This window comes from Glossina fuscipes, unplaced genomic scaffold (assembly GCF_014805625.2).
Source record: "Glossina fuscipes isolate IAEA_lab_2018 unplaced genomic scaffold, Yale_Gfus_2 89, whole genome shotgun sequence".
NCBI classification, from domain to species: domain Eukaryota; kingdom Metazoa; phylum Arthropoda; class Insecta; order Diptera; family Glossinidae; genus Glossina; species Glossina fuscipes.
In genome coordinates, this window is record NW_023998443.1 from 717,369 (window position 1) to 737,401 (window position 20,033).

Below are 20,033 nucleotides of genomic sequence, written 5' to 3' on the forward strand. Positions count from 1 at the left end.
AATATGGTAATTTTATTAAAACTTACCTCAAGGGTTACTACAAGGGGCCAGAAAAAGTGGTGGAGTCTCATAAGAGTTTAAGCAGATGCGGCAAAAAAACGGTTACCTCTCCCCGAGATACTCAAATCAAGCAATAAAAATTATTTTATTTGGATGCTCCTACGATTAAGTCCATATGAAGCTATTGTCGTCGATGGAAATGATTAAAGTAAGCAATATTTTTGAGTTCGAAAATTATTATACTTGTAAGCAAACCTCCAAATATTCAGTGTAGGTTTGAAATGATAACTATTATCACATAACGCGAATGACTTTTCACAAAAACGAACATCGCCCACTTTTTCTAAGAAGAGTCTTTTCAAAAGACGCCATCATTTTATTTTATTTTTTTTTCATAAAACCTAGAAAGATTAAAATAATTATGGAAATATGAGCCCAGCAAAATTGATGCTGTGCGTTTATCAAGCACCCTTGTGTTTTTTTTCCTCCTTTTTGACCTGCCAAACCTTGATTAATCATTGAATAGAACCAATCTCTTCTAATTTTTTTGCTAACGTTGAGGTTTGCAGAAATGACGAGGATGGTCATGAAGATAACGCAATGTCAATTTTAGGGAATTTTAATTTTTCTAAATGTAATTGACTTTAGCGGATTACTCTTACGCGTCTATGTGTCCATTGTATGCATATGTCACACTTAAAACCAAAAGATAATATTCAAGAAGTGTTTAGTAACGATTATTATTGTTATTACAAATTTGGGCAGAGAATAAATTCAAAGACTAAAAGTCTTAGAAGCATTAGCTTCTAAGGCTTTCGGCTGTTTTAAAAACTCTTCTGCACTTGAGATTTGAACCCGCGACCATTGAGTTGCTAGTCGGGACTCTTGCCTACTCTGCCACTCAGGCGGATTTAGTAACGATATGTAGATGCGATGTTCGAAAAGCCCTATGATAGCTTTCCTTCCCCCTCCTGCCATGCAATAGTACCCTTTCTTCTTTTCGATTTCATGGTGAATCGTTCATAGTGAATGTACCTAACCGGCATCGAACTTTTAATGGCTTAAAGCTCTCAGGCACACAAAGTTGTAGACACGCCCAGAACGACTTGAGATAGACCCGCCCTTTTTTATTATAAACACACAGAATCCATAACTTAAGTACGTCTGCCCATCCTTTTGTTTGTTCGTCCGTCAGTAATCGATTGAGACCGAAATCTATTAGTTTGGGTCGTTTGTTATATGAAAAAAAAATTTTAATAATTTTTTAAATAAATATTTGACAATTTTAGACGGGATGATAGCCTTCTTCATGTATGTTATTTTTATAAAAAATATGGTTCTATATGGCGGCAAAAACCAATTTCTGTCTTAAATCAAGGTAACTGACTTCTTTGAGCAGTGCGAGAATTGAAGCCAACCTACACTCCTATGAACAAACGACGTGGGAAGGTTCGTTTAGAATAATTTAAAGTAATGTTTTGACGGATATAACTTGGAAAGACATTACTTCTAATCATAATCAAATTCACTCGATTTTGAGTTTCGAAGAAAGACTTACGATCAAAAGATTGCACATCTTATGACAAGCTTTGACTTTATTCTTCTTTCTTACTCTTCTTTCCTCGTTGAGTGCTTCGTTTTTTCGATTTTCATTTCATGTTCTTGTAGTTTTGACCGATTTTCGAAATGAGCTAAACGCGTAACATATTTAACTTAAATATGTTCGAAATTCGGGCCGCACACAAATTCGTATTTATTTATTTATATCGTATTTAAAGTCGAGATTTTTTCATTCACTTTATACAGTAAAAGTTAATACACTTGCATTCATTATTACATTTCTTTACATATATGAAAAGTTTGGCTGTAGTTTATTTATTATGAAATACAAGCAACTTTAGTATGCGTTTACGATCTTGTGTTGTTCTTGTTCAAAAATAAGAGAAATAAAAATTTCTATCTAATGCAATTTTTATATATGTATATGTTGTTAGTGCATAAACACAGATTGTTGTGTTTTATACGCAGCTCCAGGTGCAGTCGAGCATATGTGTACATGTGCGGAATGAAACTGTGGAACGATGCAAGAGGAGCAAATGTGTAACACGTCTCAAGCATGTTTTCTAAACAATTTACTTTTTAAATGATTGATAAACTTTTACTGCATCAAAGTCAAATAATGTTTTCTTCTTTACACTTACTTCCCTTCTCAAGCAACAGAAATCAACAGCGGGAAATATGAACAGAAAGAGTGAGACTTAAGTTTTCAGCTAATATATCAAATAAAAAATCTCTTATATGAAACTTGAATCGGATTTGTATTGATTCATATCAATGTTCGCAAACAGCCTTTTCAAGCAAATAAAGGGCATTTTTTTTTTTTACCTGCAATTAATACGAAGAAATTGTTCTAAGAAGTGTCAATTTTACACAAAGGTTCTGCTCAGGCTATAATGATAGATCGCTTGTCATGAAGGCCTGAAAAGCCTCTTTATAGAATTACTTTGAATTATGAGGAAGCCCGACGTACACAAATCACGCTTCACTCTTTAATGATTCAGGTCGTACAATATATAGGGTCTCAAACAATTCTTCACCTAAGGTTCTTTAGATCAGGACGTGAAACGCTGATTCAGCTGAAACCCTTGCAAATCTAATATCTCATCGAATTTGAAAAGCAACTGAGATAATAAATGTTTGTTACATTTCGACAGAACAGTATCGAGTCAAATCTGTTAAGGAATATGTGATTTTCAACCCTTTGGAAAACGAAAACATCTGGACTTTGTAAGCTAAATTTCTATACAAATTATTTTTGCGTTCAATTTTGGTCTGATACGATAGACACCTATTTATAAAATTAAGCTCATACACTCGTACTCGTAATAGTATAATGGACTTAAGTACAAAATGCATAAAATATTTTCCTCGCCCTCGATTATCCCGTTGTGTGCATTTCTCTTCTACATTCCCTGTATGATTTAAAGAACATGACATATCTTCGTAGTCAAGTAGCAGTGGTCGTAAAAAGTATCAACAAAATAAATTGACCCGCTCCGCAGTCGGATGTCCTTGTGTCAATGACAAGTGTGTGCTCAAACTCACGTATGTGAACATTTGTAGTTGTTTGCAACTGCAAAATTGCAGACTACTGCTAACATCATCATATATACTTAGCTTTTATAGCACGTACACATTCGTGCATATGTACGTGCGATTGTATGTTTGTCTGGTAAGGTAAAGATGAAACTATCACATCAATACTTTCAATATTTCTTCTATACGTTTCCGTCTTAGCTCCTTACGTTTGCGTATACATAGATATACATATATATATATACATATATATATGAAGGTATGAGTTTATGTGCTCTGCTGTCGCCTTCAATTCAACATTGTTGCCGATTGCTTGACACATTCAATACAAATAAAATCGAAAGCGGACAGTTACTGTCAGTGAAACAAACCCACAACGTATTGACATCTATTTAGAAGTTAAACACAACGTTGCAAGTATGTGTTTAGGTGCGCATGCAAGTCCTAAATATTTAAGTAAATATTTAAAATATGTTTAAATAACTACAAAGTTGACAAAAAGCAAACACACACCACATGCCCGCCAAACACGTACTTTTCATCATATGAAATAGAAAAAGATGATAAAGAATTTCGCTATATGTTTTCTTGTCACAAACGAATAATAACAAAAAAAAAATAAAAATAAAATAAAAATAAAGGAAAAATTGATTTTAATTTATTTGCAATAAAAAAAAAAAAAAAAAAAAAAAAAAAACAAAAACACTAACACTGCAAACGAGGACACGTAAGGAGATATGTTTCGCTTATGTATACATTTATTAAAACCACCGAACGAAAAATTATTACAAAAGTTGTATGACAGTTAAAATTACAACAACAATAACATTCGGCATCAGCTACCCATACCGTTACTCATTGTTGCGGTTTGTTTCACGAACTTGCACACATAACTACACATATAAACGCCTATTAATATATATGCATATGAGCAAACAAATAGATAGGCTGTCAAACAGACAAAGGGCACAACGGTCAGACAGATCGGCAAGGGAGTAAGCTAAACTCTTAGCTATACAGTAATGATTGCATGATAGTTGCTCTGCTAGCATGCTTTTATGTGTTTGTATAGGTGTGAGTGTGTGTTTGTATATTCAAATTCATAGCATATTCGTAACATAACTTTATACAAGCATGGAACAAAAAATTAAACAACACCCACATACATAAGCACACGTACGCGCACACATATACACATTGCAACACTTGCAATCAACCATATGCATGACAAACTCTCAACACATAACATAACAGGACTGAAGTTTGAAAACCATGTTGTAGTTATTGTTATACAACAATGAGTTGTATTGAATGTGAGATGCATATGTACTCCTTACATACCATACATACATATATGTATATGCATGCATACAATCACTATTAGTAAGACTGCAATCATAGCTGTTGCCATTGTCGTCATCGCCATCGTCGTCGTCATCATCATCATCATCGTCATCATCATCATCATCATTCGTCGACTGGGTCTGTCGACATCAGAAACTATTTATTTTCAACAATTTCAATGCGCACGAAATTGCCTCCAATGCAATGTTTTTGCAATTGTGTTCTACAAATGAAATGCATACAATACAAAGCAATACAAATAACAACAGTAGACGGCAGCGTATAGCATAGAGAACGGCAGAGAGAGCGAGAAAGAAAAATGAAGTTTGTTAAAGAAAGGGAGTAAGTAGAAGAGAGAGAGAGAGAGAGAGGGGTGGAGAGATAGAGATAGATTTGCTTGCACACAATCAAACGAAACGAAACTGAAAGATATGCATGCAAAACATAAAGTGATTGTTAAACAGACAAAACAAAATATTAAAGAGTAGCAAATAGTCGTCGCATCTGAGCAAAAGAATTGTTAATGCCGTCTGGACGTCGCATGATCTCACTAATAAATTGCTGCATCTTCTTCTACACATGTCCCGAAATTCCTATAAATTAAGTTTCATATACCAGAATGGAATCGGTATATATCGAAATTCAATATTTACGCATATGTAAAACCCATATGTGCATTCCCCAGTTTATTTTCGGTACCTATTTTCATATATAGTTGTCCATCACAATCAACTTTTATGCATTATATGATATGAATAATTAATCAATAAAAGATCAAACGGTTTAAAAGTAAATTTATTAACTTATACATCAAGTTTAATAAATTAATTCAACGCTTTAAACTCTCATTCAGTGCATTTTCAAAATTCATGGTTGAATGTATGATTAAATGCATATCTTCTCAAGTCTTATGAAAAAGTTTAATGCTTACTAATGGAATCATCCCTTTACTTTTAATATAAAGTTAAGGGCTGGCGAGCAACATCGCTATACTTTTTTTTTACTTCCAATAAAGCATCATAAATAAGCCCCGATCCGCTTTTCCAACGAACCACATGCCAAACTGTGACTTCACCATTAAAAAGCACTAAGTCACAGACGTAAAGTATCGTCTTTGGGAGCTTTGAAGGCATCAAGTTGCTTGCAAAAAAAAGAAAAATCGAAAACGCCATTACTTTTCCTGTTCAATTGGAAGAACGTGCTGCTTAATCCTGACAGGCGGTAAAAAGTGGAAATGGCATCATACAAGAAGCGCAAAAAACCATCAGAAAAGTAACATGGACGCTACGCCCGAATACTTTCGGTGTCCCTATGTTAGGCAGCCGCAAAACAAAGGCCATTATGAGATGCTCCAGTTCAAAGAAATCACCACCATTGGACGCTACTAATAACAGCTGACGCAGTTGAGTTCATTTTTTAGCGTGATGAGGCTGAAGAACGTAACGCAAACTCCGTCCAGGAAATATGCTACCACTACGCTATACTCAGCAGATATTTCCATTTCGGTTTGAACCCACAGTTTATAGTCTTCCTGAAGAACTCCTACATTTTTGTGGTGATACCCAAACAGAGACTCTATTGTGGACTCTCTCCAAATAGCAGATATACAGACGACACAGAATTCATGTCTTGTCAGAATAGTGGCGAAACGATGTAGCTGGCGAAAGGCGGCCAATAGAATACTCTTTACATACATAAAGCAAAATAAAAAAACAAAAACCGTCATTGACTTTCCCGGTGATGTTCCTGCGAAGAATCATTGAATTTCATTAGCATTTCTACAGATAACAAGGGAATAACGAACAAACCCAAAATCATAGCGATACTCGTATCAAAAAGTGTATCGCAGAACAACTGCCACGTATGTTAACATACAGTCTGACAGTAAAATACGTCGGAAGTATTTTGGTTTTCAATCAAGTTTCGAATAAGCTCAACCCATTCTATAACTATTCTTCCTGTCAATCTTGCTTGATACATCATTCTAGCTTCATTAAATCGTTTCACCTTTTACTTGAATCTCTGGTGCATATTTTTAGGCATCGCGAACGCTTAAAAGCTTTTTGTGGAAAATAAAACACTTAAGGCAATAATGCAAGCACATGTAACGTAAACTCGAATCCATACAGCATAGCCGCATACACAGCGTGATACATAGAGGTCTGCATGCAACTAAATTTACTACGCAAACCACACCTAATAATGATTTCGCTGATTTCTATAGTTAGCGAGAAATTTGTAAAGCGCTTATCATTTTCAACTACACCGACCCCGCCACGACTAGCGCTGATCAAGTTTTTTTTTACTCTTAACCGAGTCCCTGATGTGTACTTACAAGTGAAGATAGAAAAAAAAGAAATACATTTTGAAGAAACACACATGTGCACAAAGTTGCGCTAGTTCTTGTTCTTAAATATCACGCCTGCGGTTGCGATGAAATTAAATACAATTTTTTGAACGCAGCTACATAGATATAATAGAGAAAAGTCAGCAAATTCCAGGCAAGTGCTAGATATCATTTATGTAGTTGATAAGTAAAAAGCTGATTTCCTGTAATGCTAAATGACAAACAAGTTCGCTAACAAGATATTTTTAATACATCCATTGTATCCATTAGACGAAAAACTAAGCTACAAAAAAACTATATCAAGCAGAAAGTTAAACATAAATACTTCTGTGCTTCTATCTCTGAGTATTCTGGGAAAACAAACCATATACCATTGATACCATTACTGCTTCACTATGGAAGGTGTACCAAAATGAATATAGGTCTTAACCCTTAGTTCATCCTCATTTCCGTGAAAGCATTTCAAACTTTGAGAGAGGGTGAGAAGAGAGAAGAGTGTTTGTACATTTGTCTTGCAAGTGAAAACATGTGAAAGGGCGCGGACATCCGCTGTAAGTAGATTGTTCCGAAGTGTAGCTTAGCGCGATTAAGGAGCGAAAACTCACGTTAGTGTTTCGGACGGTGTATGGACGGTTAGGTTTGAAGGCTGCGCAAAACAAGAAATTCCTTGAAAAGTCTTCATTGAAGGACAAGTCGTTTTTATTTCCTGAGAACACTTGCCATTAAGAAAACAGCTATGCATAAGCATGGCACAGAGATTTTGATACAATCGTTATTGACATTGAAATTATTGCAAGAAAAATTTACTGATGGTTTTCTCACAGCGAGGTGACATGTATTTTGTTAAGCATGTCACAGCAATGGAACCTAAAATCCTTTGTACTTTTTTTTTTTGCCGTCTTCTTAAGCATCTCGAACTTGCAAAGAAGAAACTTATCTTAATACTAGTGGCACTTCTTAACGATTATGTTAATAAAAAAAAAAAAAAGATTTACAGCTAAAGCTGCGGTCATCATTTGTCAGATGTCTTCGTCATCTTGTCGCTTGTTGCCCACCCAATCTAAAAATGTCATTAATTATGATATAAAGAAAAAATTTCCTTACATACAAAAAAAAAAAAAAAAAAAAAAACAAACTATAATCTCACTTTGAGACACCATTTTAAACTTGCAACATTTCCTTACATTAACTCGGAATGGTTTTCAAGAACAATAGGAGAAAGAATGCACAAATAATGCTTGAACTTTTCGATAGAAAATCGATATAATTTTAGGAAAAATGGATAATAATATCAATAATAAAAAAATTAAAGCACATTAATGGGCGTTCACATAAGCAGAGTTGTTGATTGGTGCACTAGACATTTGACTTAAGTGTTCTCGAACAATGCATTATTTCTTATTGTGTTATGGTTCGGGTGGGAATTAGATAAAACTAACAAAATAACGATAACAATGAGAAAAGTCGATTTTTTTTGTTTTTCTTGTAATCTCAATCAAGTTACGAAGAATTTCTCTTTTGTGCAGGGTGTGTGTTGAAAAGTAAAAATTTATATGTTCAATGAATAGCAAAATATTGTACTAAAATTAATGTTCGCATTATATTTTACTCGTTCAATTTTCGGAATAGAACATTTTTACATACTCTGGTATTGTACAGTGCTAAAATGTTGGCTATAAGGAACTTTGAAAATAGTATATGCGATGGGTTTTAACACTTCTTATAGTTTTTGATTTGTTTAGAAAACCAGATTAAGACGTTTTCGAAGCAGTATTAACTTTGTAGCGGTTGCAGATTGCAGTTCGAAAATTACAATTAAAATTATAAAAAAAAAAAAAAAATTTCTTTTATATTCAGTGTTAATAACGAAGCACATGCCAGGCCTTAACTTTCAACTAAAAATTTACATGAAATTATATTTGCCAGAGGAGCTGTATTTATTACTTTCTTCTACTTTACACTGGAAGCAAAATTCTCAATAAACTTAATGGTTACTGACGAACAGGGATGGGCACTTGTTGGTCCACGGGCGGCATGAAGTCGACTCACTACATTTAAAATTCGATTTGCTCGCACAAAGCAATGCTACAAATAGATTTTCTACAGCCTCCACGACTGACTTTGTAAGGCAGCTGTCAAATATGAAGTACTTTTTTTTCATTCTAAGTTCATTAGGCGATAAAATGATCGATTTTTATAGAAGAACCATTCATGCACAATGCGGCGTTTTTAATAACAGTTGAACATTGTCCTGGGCCCCACTCTGATATACAAATTAAAATTGGCCCGTTGATAAAAAAAAAAATTGCCCGCCCCTGCTGTAAAATATATCGAAGAAGCGCCTATAGACCAATTGAGTTGTCCTCCAATTTGTTATTATGGGCAATTGAAAACACACACTGTATAAATGTCGAAACCTTTCTAATAGTCGGAGGCTTGTTTACGCAGCACCTATATCTAAGGACATTTTGAAATTATCTGGATCAATAAAATACTTAACTCTCTCTTAGCTGAATGGCCGAATAGGCAAAAGATCATCGGTTCAATAAAGTTTTCAATAAAGCCTTAGATGTTGATGCTTTAAGTCTTGTAGTCTTGGAAATTATTTCTTTGGCTAGGTTAACATAATAATTATCATAATAAGACACACACATACACATATATTGCGATTTTATATTAGTTTAGGGACTTCTTCCTTCCTTTCTTGCAAAAAAGAAAATGATTAGAGAAGGCTCCTTCGAAAACATATGAGCTTTACACGCATTTTCGAAAAGGTCTTTGGAAACCTTGTTTTTTTCACGAAAGTTGGAATCACTTTTGTCTCTGTAGCCATAAAGCCCAACTTACTAATGTAAGAGGGATATTTTATCGTGTTGCGTTTACCTTTTTTAAGGTTATTTTTCTATATATTTTCTGAACCCATTCCAAACCCCAAAGGTAGCAAATAGGAACAAGCGAAAGTAACTCAATTACACTTCTTCCCAGTTGACGACTTGAAAACATTAAATTTCTTTGATATATGATATAACACAAAATTTGAAACATTTGCGTAATCACTAGAAAAGGCGTGCTTCGACATTCGCAAAGACTAACTTAGCATACTTGAAATTATATATAGAAAAATTTATCATTAAGAATGGCAGAGTTTTTATGAACATTGCTTTTATACTTTCATGCAATTATTGCTAGATTTTATTTTCATTCTTTCTTGTTTTTTTTCCATTTTCCTATATTCTTTAGTTGAATGGGTTGCTCTATTATAGTGTACGCTCACGTAGCATGCTTCCGCCACTGATTTTGAACAAATTTGCAGCAAAAATTGCAGCAATAGTCCCTGTCAGAATAATAAACGCAACGTAAATGCATACATATATACATACATAGATATATATATATATATATACATACATATAATATATACGTTATATGTATATAAGTGCACATGTACACACCTACTCATCCGCGATGCCAATTGCGATTATTGCATTTGATTTTTGGGTATACCGCAAGTAAATTGTGAACGCCGCCTCCGCCGTCGTCGACGCGGTAAACCGTCACCGTCACCGTCACCATGATGAATGCAATGTTGCTACTTGAATGCTAACATTATCGTTGCTTGCTATTCTACTGATGATGACTTTTTTCTTTCCCTTTTTTTTTTTTTTTGCTTTTTTTTTGCTTATTTTTTCGAAATGTATTGTACAACTAACTGTACGGTTCATTGTGCGCGGCGCTGTGCATTGCAGTAATATTAGTGTAGTATGCTAGTGGCACAGAGTGCAGGAGCTGCCACTTACAATCATTTTATCATGAATCACGTTTGATTCGCACGAATTACCTTTTATGTGAAATTGAAATTATAATTTTCGTTTCGCTTGCTTTTGTTCCTGCAATCTAAGTATACACAATATATTGTAAACCTAAGTATTTATGTATATACGATTTACACAAACACACACACACACATATATATATATATATATATATATATATATATATATAAACGTGTACGGTATATGCATACTAGACAAAATGGAGCTGTGTGTAGATGTGTGTGTGTGTGTGTCTGTTATATGTGCTGTTATTCCACCAGAAAAAGGTTATGCGCTCTTTAATATGCATTAAATAATCTCACATATGATTGCTTTCTATGTCATATGCAATGGAATTAATTTAGTTATGGGTTACTTAAAAAGAAAGAAAAACGAACGTAACAACAAATTCTAATTGCACAAGAATGAAGTGCATCATATTTTAAATAACTGCTAAACCCTGACACATAAAATAATCGAATTATATAAATATATATATATATATATATATTATACATATACTGGCCCTTTGCTTAAAAGCGCTATATATGTAACAATTAAGATTATATCAGTTTGCTTAAATTTTTGCTTTAGCGAGTCGATTTTTTTTTAAATTTTATTTTCAATACGATAACATTTCCGACGCCATAATTTGTAGACGATTGCATTTATTTTGATTAGTAACATATTGTTACGGAAATCCCAAATCTACTCATTTTCTACAACGAAATGTACATTCGCGAGGCGTCAGGCAGCTGCAGGTCGATGAAAGCGATTATCGGGAAAACAGACAGGTAAAAGCAAAGTGCATATTCGCAGGCCCCTCATGCATATTTGCCGGCCGATGAAAACGGTTACAAACAAAAGCAGGTTAAGGAACTAAAAATCGAGTCATAAAATTAGGTGCTAGTAATATGATGGCAAAAATGTATATAAACAGAATATTTGCCAAAGACAACAGAGAAAAAAAGAATATTTGAGTAAAACAATCGAAAGTATTGCCAAAAATAATTTGTAAATAATCCTACATTAATAGAAATATAATTGTAAATAAAAGAACTTTGAAGTGTATTTCTCTTGATCAAAATATCTGCGATCTAGTGATACGAACTGTATCTCATAAAAGCGAATTTCATAACAATATATTGATGAAAAAGAGTAAAAAGTAGTGCAAAATATCAGTGCACACAAGGGTTACAATCGATGATTTTGATGTTTCCCTATCTAAAACAAGAGTTTTCGATTTATTCTGTGTATACAAACGCTAATGATGAAACGCTCAAAATTGTATATTGAACATTTATTACCTATGTTTGATTTGCTTTGAAGAAATCTGCCGCCGAAAGCTTATGCTGTTGTTGCTCCAACATATCCCGATAATCGTTTTTGATTACAACGTTTTAAATGCGGTGATTTTGATGTCAACGACAAGGAGTGGCCTGCAGGACCAATGTATACTAAGGTTAACTACTTCTACACGTTTACATGCGATGGAAAAGATCCAAAGGGACTCCATATGAATTGACTGAAAATGGCATTTCGAACCGCCTCAGCATCCCGGTTTCATTGTTTACCTAGCAAAAAACGAAGAGTTTTCTGCGACGTATATTGACTGATGATAAAATATCGATCTACTACGGCAATCCCAAGCGCAAAACGTCATAGGTTACTCCTGGAGAGACATCCTCATCGGCATCGAAACGGAATATTAATGTGTTGTTCTGCATATGGTGGGATTAGCAAGCAATTACTAGCTACTATAACCGAATTAAAGGTGTCTACCGACGTCAGTTAAAAAAATTGAATGAAGTATTGTTGCAAAAAAGAGCCAGCAACAGCGAACAACAGGCGCAAAGTCATCCTCTTGTATGTCGACGCTTGGTCACACGTTGCAGGAGTTGTCCAGGATATACTGTTGCAGGTTGCACGAGAAGCTCTGCCGTATTCAGCATACTCCCCATCTGACTAACGCTTGTTCAGATCGATGCAACTTGACTTGACTGGCTTGCGATGACGAAATGCTAAAGAAATGCGCCAAACCAATATCGTTCTTTAGACAGGGTGTTGCCACACTGTCAGAAAGATGAGAGAAGTTGTACAAAATTATGGAATTTAATTTGATCAATTTATATTGTATCAATTTTTCTCAATAGATGCGTTTTTCAAGAAAAATGATCAAAATATATGCAACTACCTAATAGATAAACATGAAGGGTTGTAACCATCGTTGCAAACTAACATCGATCAATTGAGTAAAATTGCGTTCTGCCTTCAGTCGGGTTATCCGTCCGTTAGGCACTGTTGTAAAATATTGCTCTGCTAAATGAATGTGGGAACTTAACCCAAATCTTTTTCGTTATATATATAAAGACTGAAACAACTGTAAAGGATGCCGTCAACAGCTAAAAAGAATGAACACAGAGAGGGACGAAAATTTTTGCATATCTTCCAAAATACAATTTAGCTTTATGGGTTTAATAATCGATATGATCTATACTCTCAGCTTCTTCAGTTTCGATATCACATTTTTTTCATATCTGCGTAGAGTCGCAGAAATATATTTGCGGTATATTGAAAATTTTGTCTTTGGAAAACAATTTTAACACAAAAAATTTTCTTTTCCAGTCTCACTTTTTCCAACTAACATCCAACTAGCACTTCACCTACTATGGTATCTGACTAGCACTTGGGGACTATGGTATCTGGCATGCTAGGATAGTAACGGTCAAATAAAAATCTCCTTTATTTTATTTTATTCAGAACAATTACTTTTCACATCTCACGCTCAGAATCTCAAATTAGAATATAAAATTTTTGACAAGTAATAAAGCTTGAAACTTGATAGCTTAAGAATATTATATTAGTTCCATACAGATACCAGATATCAGATATATAGGCACAAGCATTTTAAAGATGCTAGATATCAGATATTCATGCACGAAGTATCTAAAAGACGCTAAATACCAAGCGTTTAGGTATCCCGTATATCCAAATGTTATCCAGTCTAACAATATCCTTCATACGCTATTATACGTTATATGTTATTATTTTATATATAATTTATAATATGGATATACAACTTTTGTAAGAAACATTTGCCATTGATGTCAGTTGTTACTCTGTCCAGAGTTAAAGAACAAAAACAAAACTTTTTTTGTCAAGTTCTGTAAAAAAAAAAAAAAACTTTTCAAATATTTAACACGTTAACCACTACAAAAATGATATCCAGATGAACGATGGGAAATGGAGTACGCGTTCAAGAAATTATTAAGGTTCAATTGTTATTGAATGACCTAATGTTTTAGCATTTACTGGATGTCATTTGTATTTACTCTTAAAACTACTAGCAGCGAAACTACAATCAAATTGTTAAGTTTTAAAACAAGTACAATCATCCCTCGCTTAACACGACTTATTCGTAGCGTATCGTAAAGAGACTGTATTATGCGTAACTTTTTAATTTTGTTATTTAAGCGAAAATATCATATAGAACAGTCTAATTTAAACTTCGATATGGCGTAAATCAAAGTAAGTTCGGCTTTGACCGAATTTCCTATACCCTATTTGTAGAATAATTTTGTAGGGACTTATATCGAATATCTGTTGTATCTTATGAGTAACGAGCAAGAGAGAAGGAAAGCACAAGTGTTCATTATTTTTGTTACATAGACTTGTGGGCGTTATAGGCGTGTTCTTTGAAAAGTTTTGGTCATTTTCAAATTCTTTTATAAGAAATGGTCTCATATTTGCAAACGGGGGAATGATAGATACTACACAGTTTCGCAGACGGATAGATGGACAACTGAACAGACGAACGGACTTGGCTGCATTCCAAACTTGAATTCGGCTAGCATCTTATATACGTTAGGGGGTTTTTGAACAAACACACTACAACATTGCGTAGGCATAGTCAAGTTTTATCATTTTTCTACAATTACTAGAGCACCGTCGTCGTACAGCAAGTTCAGCTTCAGTGTAATGGACAAAAAGCCGATTTTCTATTCCGTTCGAAAAACAGCAAGAGTACGTGGTAATGTAGGCATGTCCTTGGAACAATTTGAGCCATTTCCAACCAATACCAACCTACGTGCAAGAATTTTCAAGTCAATAACTTCGAGTCAAGATTTGATGCTGATCAAGAATATATGTACTGTACTGTAAGGTCACTGAGGCTTTCTTCTGAGCGTTGCAAACTTTTTGACGTAATGAATATAAAATGTGGGCCATGTTACAACAAAGCCATAATGTGGACCGTGTTGTATCGAAACCATGCCTCACAAGTAGCATATTAAGCGGGAAACGCGTGTAAAGCATAAGCAATAGTTTCTTTACTCTTTCACTCTGCTTTGCCGTTAAGCCACGTATACATTAATTTGGTAAACTTTGCCCCGCTACGCATCGTAAATTCCTTGTCGAAGCAATTATTTTGAATCCAATTTAAGTATCTCTCAATAATGTTCTCTTTACTACAAGTGTTTTTTTTTTTTTGCATTTTGCTAAATTAAACCTAACGTAAAAGCAACTTTGCAAGTGCTTTCCCCTATATATAACTACTATTAGTCATTAAAAGAGTTGATATTCTACGCAAAAAACTCAATACACTTGTAAGTAGCTTATGTGATTTTTTTTTTATTTTTTTATTTTTTTTATTATTTACTTTTTTGCTGTACAGAATTTAAGATACAATATGACCAAGCAAGCAACAAAAACAATCCAGTTACAACTACGATAATCAGCTTTGCATAAAGTAACTGTAGAATGTTTATTACGAAGGACAAAAAAAGCAAAGCATTTTCAAAAAAAATTTTTAATTATTTATATTTAAAAGCATCGAAATAATTTTTAATGCAATTACCGTAGCATTTAAGGGAATAAAATGTAATTTGGGCTAGAAAAGTACGATTTTAAGTGCTCTTCGGCAAAGTTTTTCGGTCTTCTGAAGTGGCCTTTAGCTCATAAAAGAAAAATTACCCAACAACAACAACGACGCTAAATCAATATATTTGCTTACAACTTTATCGATGTAAATTTCGATAACAATTAAATAAACAAAGTAAGAAAAGTAAGCAATTAAATGTTTTTCTGCTTTAAAGGCAAAGTGTTTATAGCCCTTAACGTCCAAAAAAGTATCTACCTCGATCTCTTGGATCTACGTAGCGGTTACAGGCCAAGAGAATGTATGAACAAAATTATGACAGTTTTGTGTTCCCTTTCGCTGCCTAAGGTTGGTACCGACAAACTGCGCTGTAACTATAGTTCACTTACATTCGTAATACATCTTCTGGATACTTTGTGGGGGAAGGCATCTAGCTACTTTGGTCTGCTTAAAGGCGCATAAGAACTATCCGATGGAAAGCGTCTATTGGATTTTCTTCTCCCGTGGGTCACTCTATAAGAGAATACTTTTTAAAATTTAAAAAAAAAAAAAAACAAATCAACTTATCACATTAAATTAAACTCCATTTTGAAGCTTAGCTAGGGTGCGACCAAAATTTCGTTCAAATAATTTCCACGGTCTTGAATACACTGACACAGACGAAGGCTGCACTTGTTAATCACGCTGTCCGTTTGTCACGATTATTTGCGTTAACTCCACGATAAGCTAACGAATGTTCGGTCAGCATAGGCCTGGGCTCTGTTACATGCTCAGGGAGGAAAACCTATGTATTTTATATCCACCGATTGCGACAGCCATTTCACAAATTGAAGCCGTCTTCTTCTTTTTTTTTTGTAGTAGGATCAATCACTCCGCGGATGTCTGTTATGCACGTAACGTGGCGAACGCCACACAAACGAGAAAAAAGGAAAGAAATAAGGAGGTTGTGGCCCCAGCGTAGTGGATTTGAGCCCAATCGATAAATGTTATACGTTTAGCAGCCGAACACTCACTATAGCTGCTACCAAAATAAACTCTACCGAACTGAAATTTGAACTCGCGAATATATACCTTGGTCGCGCTTCTTACTTGCTTGGCTACTCAAGCCTCTTGAGATCATTCCGTCGCCACACTATTTCCACCATCTTGTTGGAACCACATGTCGTCAATTCGATGATCTCAAGTTGTGGCTTTTAAAAAGTATTCTATTCGCCAGCAGCGAACCAACGACGAAGCCCAGCTCTTTTTTTCAGAAGAATATATTCTCTCAACTGTAATCGCAGTTTTTTCCTTAGCACTGTTAGTGGCATACTGGGCAAATAGCGTAAAAAGAGATTAAAGATTTATTGGTGATTAATAAAAATCCAACTGCAGGTTAACTTTCAAGTATTTTCGTGAGCGTAGCATCGTTTTTATAATCTTTGCATACATTCGTATATATTTAACGTTTAGTTAATGCATATATGTTGACAGGAAGCTTTAAACCACATCATGTAAACTTAGCCCGTACACCGACGTACGCCCTTGTTTGCAAGTAAGAATCATGGACAGAACGTAAAGTATACAGATATATTTCATTCGAAAAGAGTTCTACAAATTCTTTTTATATAAGACTAAGCCAGTCAGAAATAATTGTTTGGCTTAGTTAAATTAATTTCGATATCTTTGGTAAAGAAAAAATTGCTTTATAGAGTGGATGTTACCAAACACAATATCTAGAGTAGTCCTTGGATTAAAGAATGCAATTTGTTCTTTTTCTACGCTAATGAATACATAAGTACACGTGTGTGTATGTTTAAGTGTAGGAAAAAAAAAAAAAAAAAAAAAATATCTTTCGTTTTTCTTTATCCATTTGCTATAATACACATACGTATAATTTAAATTTAACTAACAAACAAGTAAAAACTCTTAAATCATCATCAAACGTAAGGCGAAAGGATAAAGTTTTATCTCATTTCTTTGTTTTGATTCGCTTTTATGTCCTTCGTTAGTCCATCTTGAAAAACATAAGAGCAAAAAAATTTTTTGAATGTTTTTTAAGAATTTTTTTTTTTTTCACGGTACATTCATCAAAATGTTGTTTGTTTATGTATTCACTCACACTTCCAAACGAAGAAATACGCACATTGACACACAGCACATATACTTAGTGCAGATGCCACAATCTAGCTTCTGTTTTCAATGAAATTTGCAGAAAAGTCAATTAAAGTTTGTTGCAATACACTTAAACTGGACAAATAGTTGCAATAACAAAAAAAAAAAAAAAAAGAAAAAAAAAAGGAAAAGGAAATGGAAAAATAACGAGCAAAAGAAAGAGTCAATTTAAGACAAGCTGTTAAAAGTTGAATATTCCATAAACTCGAAACTATCCATAAAACGAAATACCCTTTTGGTTAGGGGCGTGGCTGTCAACCAATTTTTTACGGCTTTTAAATCAATAACGTAAAAATGACTTATTTGTGAACCATTGTCTCGTAATTCCGCAAAGATACGCGATTAAAATTCCCCTTCATGTACATAGTTATTTGGTTTAATCGCGTTCGTCCGCGTGTGCATCGTCAAAAATTGATATTTAACTCGATTCAATTATGTTTGTTCATTTGTCCATCGACAAACGTTGATATTTAACTTGATTTTTTAGCTCCGCCTGTCCACCGTCACATAACTGAATTGGAAGGCACTTCGACGGCTAAGCTTCAAATTGTGGAAAAAATAAAAAATATTTATTAACGATCTCAAGATTTTTAAATGCTTCAACCTCTTTAATAACTGCGCTTAGATTGCTATCCAAATCTTTAATGGAAAAAGCGACCTTCTATTCCTTTGGAATTGTGTCTTCTTCTCGGAGGCTCAAAGGTTTTATTTACATCCTCTATATCATTTTCTAGCTTTACCTGGCTACCTAAAAACTTATTAGAGTTCAAAGAATGCTTAGCGACAACAAATACTGGTAAAATTAAAATATAAAAAACATTTTTGGGGACGCTCATCGTGCAAATAAGAAATTTAGATGCAAGACGTTACCAAAATGTCGTACAAATGACTATATTTGTCTAGCGTCTTCTACTTTACAAACGTACCAAATACCAAGAAAGAGTTATATGTGGTTCTTGTTGAAAATGCGTTTCACTTATCGAAAAGTAGGAAGCTTTTAAGGAGAGGTCACAATCAACATTTGATCACAAGTGAAATGACGTGAAATCCTCCAATTTGTGTTATAGAATAGTTTGTTAACCAACTAATAACTCTAGGTAGCCATTGCTCTGACTAATTGTAATTATTTTTAGTAGAAATAAATATTATAAATAAAGAGAAAGAAAGAATAGCTGATATTTTGTTAGGGTGCTTGTTGCCTATAATTCTATGCGTTACTAACTGATTATCAGCTTTAATTTTCCTCTTTAGCAGATACAAAAAAACAAGAAAAAAACAAGAAAAAAAATAAAAGTTAAAAAAAAAAAAAGAAAGAAAGAAATAAATGTTTACCAGGTAGATTAAAGGAATATTGAAAACGAAGAACAGCAAAACAAAAGTTAAATAATTCGTAAAACTAAGAGATAGAAGATGAGAAAAATTACTTGAAATTATTCTCTCAACAAATTCGTACAAATATCAGATGGATAACTTGGCAACTTGGATTTAATGATAAAAATTTTCACTGGTTGTATCTATCTCTTTCATCGTTTCTTCCTGGTAACTATTTATTGCACTTTTCTTGTCTTTAATCAAGAACAATATAGGGTTCGTAATACGGTTTGTAATGGGACCCCTATGTGTTAAAGTAATTATGTAAAAAAAAAAAAAAAGAAAAAAAACCTTTTCCGATAAAAATAAATTTACTTATATGAGAGAGCGTACATAATTTATATACACGTGTAGGTGTGCTTGTGTGTGCAAGTATAACCGGATATACAGTTAATATATTATTCACTCTCAATACATTATTATTATTATATAAAAATGTATTTTTTTTTTTCTCTCTCTCTTTTTTGTTGTGTTTTTATTGCGTTTGTCAACTCAGGAAGCGGAAACCGCCATCACAGCTATGAATGGGCAATGGTTAGGTTCACGTTCGATACGAACAAATTGGGCTACAAGAAAACCGCCAAACTCCAAACCAGACAGTAAGTTGTGCTTATAATCAGAAATGCATTCTGATTGCTTTGTTAAATAAATGCTTCTTCTCTTTGATCTCTTAAGAACAAATGCAAATTTCTTATATAATGTATTTGTCTGTTGTTGTTTTCCGTTTTCTTTTCTTCATACAGTTAATGCCAAACCGTTATCATTCGATGAGGTCTATAATCAAAGCAGTCCATCTAATTGCACCGTTTATTGTGGCGGCATGAATGGCACTCTAGCGGGTTTTCTTAGCGAAGAAATGTTACAAAAAACATTTGCACCATTTGGTCCAATACAGGAAATACGGGTATTCAAGGATAAAGGATATGCATTTGTTAGGTGCGTACAAATTTAACAACAACAAACAGGTATTCAATCATATTCGCCTTAGAACAAAGCATTTCTTGATAGTCGTCATCGTAAGCAAAAAACGAAT

The 20,033-nt window shown here is 33.9% G+C and overlaps 1 protein-coding gene and 1 long non-coding RNA gene across 7 annotated transcripts in view; one reads left to right on the plus strand and one right to left on the minus strand.

The window, feature by feature from the left end:
• The window catches only part of LOC119638459 (nucleolysin TIA-1), a 212,035-nt gene that overhangs the window by 188,883 nt on the left and 3,119 nt on the right, over positions 1 to 20,033 (plus strand). For all 6 annotated transcript variants that reach the window (XM_038035248.1, XM_038035249.1, XM_038035251.1 and 3 more), the window contains exons 5-6: positions 19,497 to 19,599; positions 19,744 to 19,936. In XM_038035248.1, coding sequence (XP_037891176.1) covers positions 19,497 to 19,599; positions 19,744 to 19,936 — 296 coding nt within the window. The remainder of the gene's footprint in view (positions 1 to 19,496; positions 19,600 to 19,743; positions 19,937 to 20,033) is intronic.
• LOC119638462 overlaps positions 1 to 20,033 on the minus strand; it is a 179,461-nt gene that overhangs the window by 128,639 nt on the left and 30,789 nt on the right. The window lies entirely within an intron of this gene.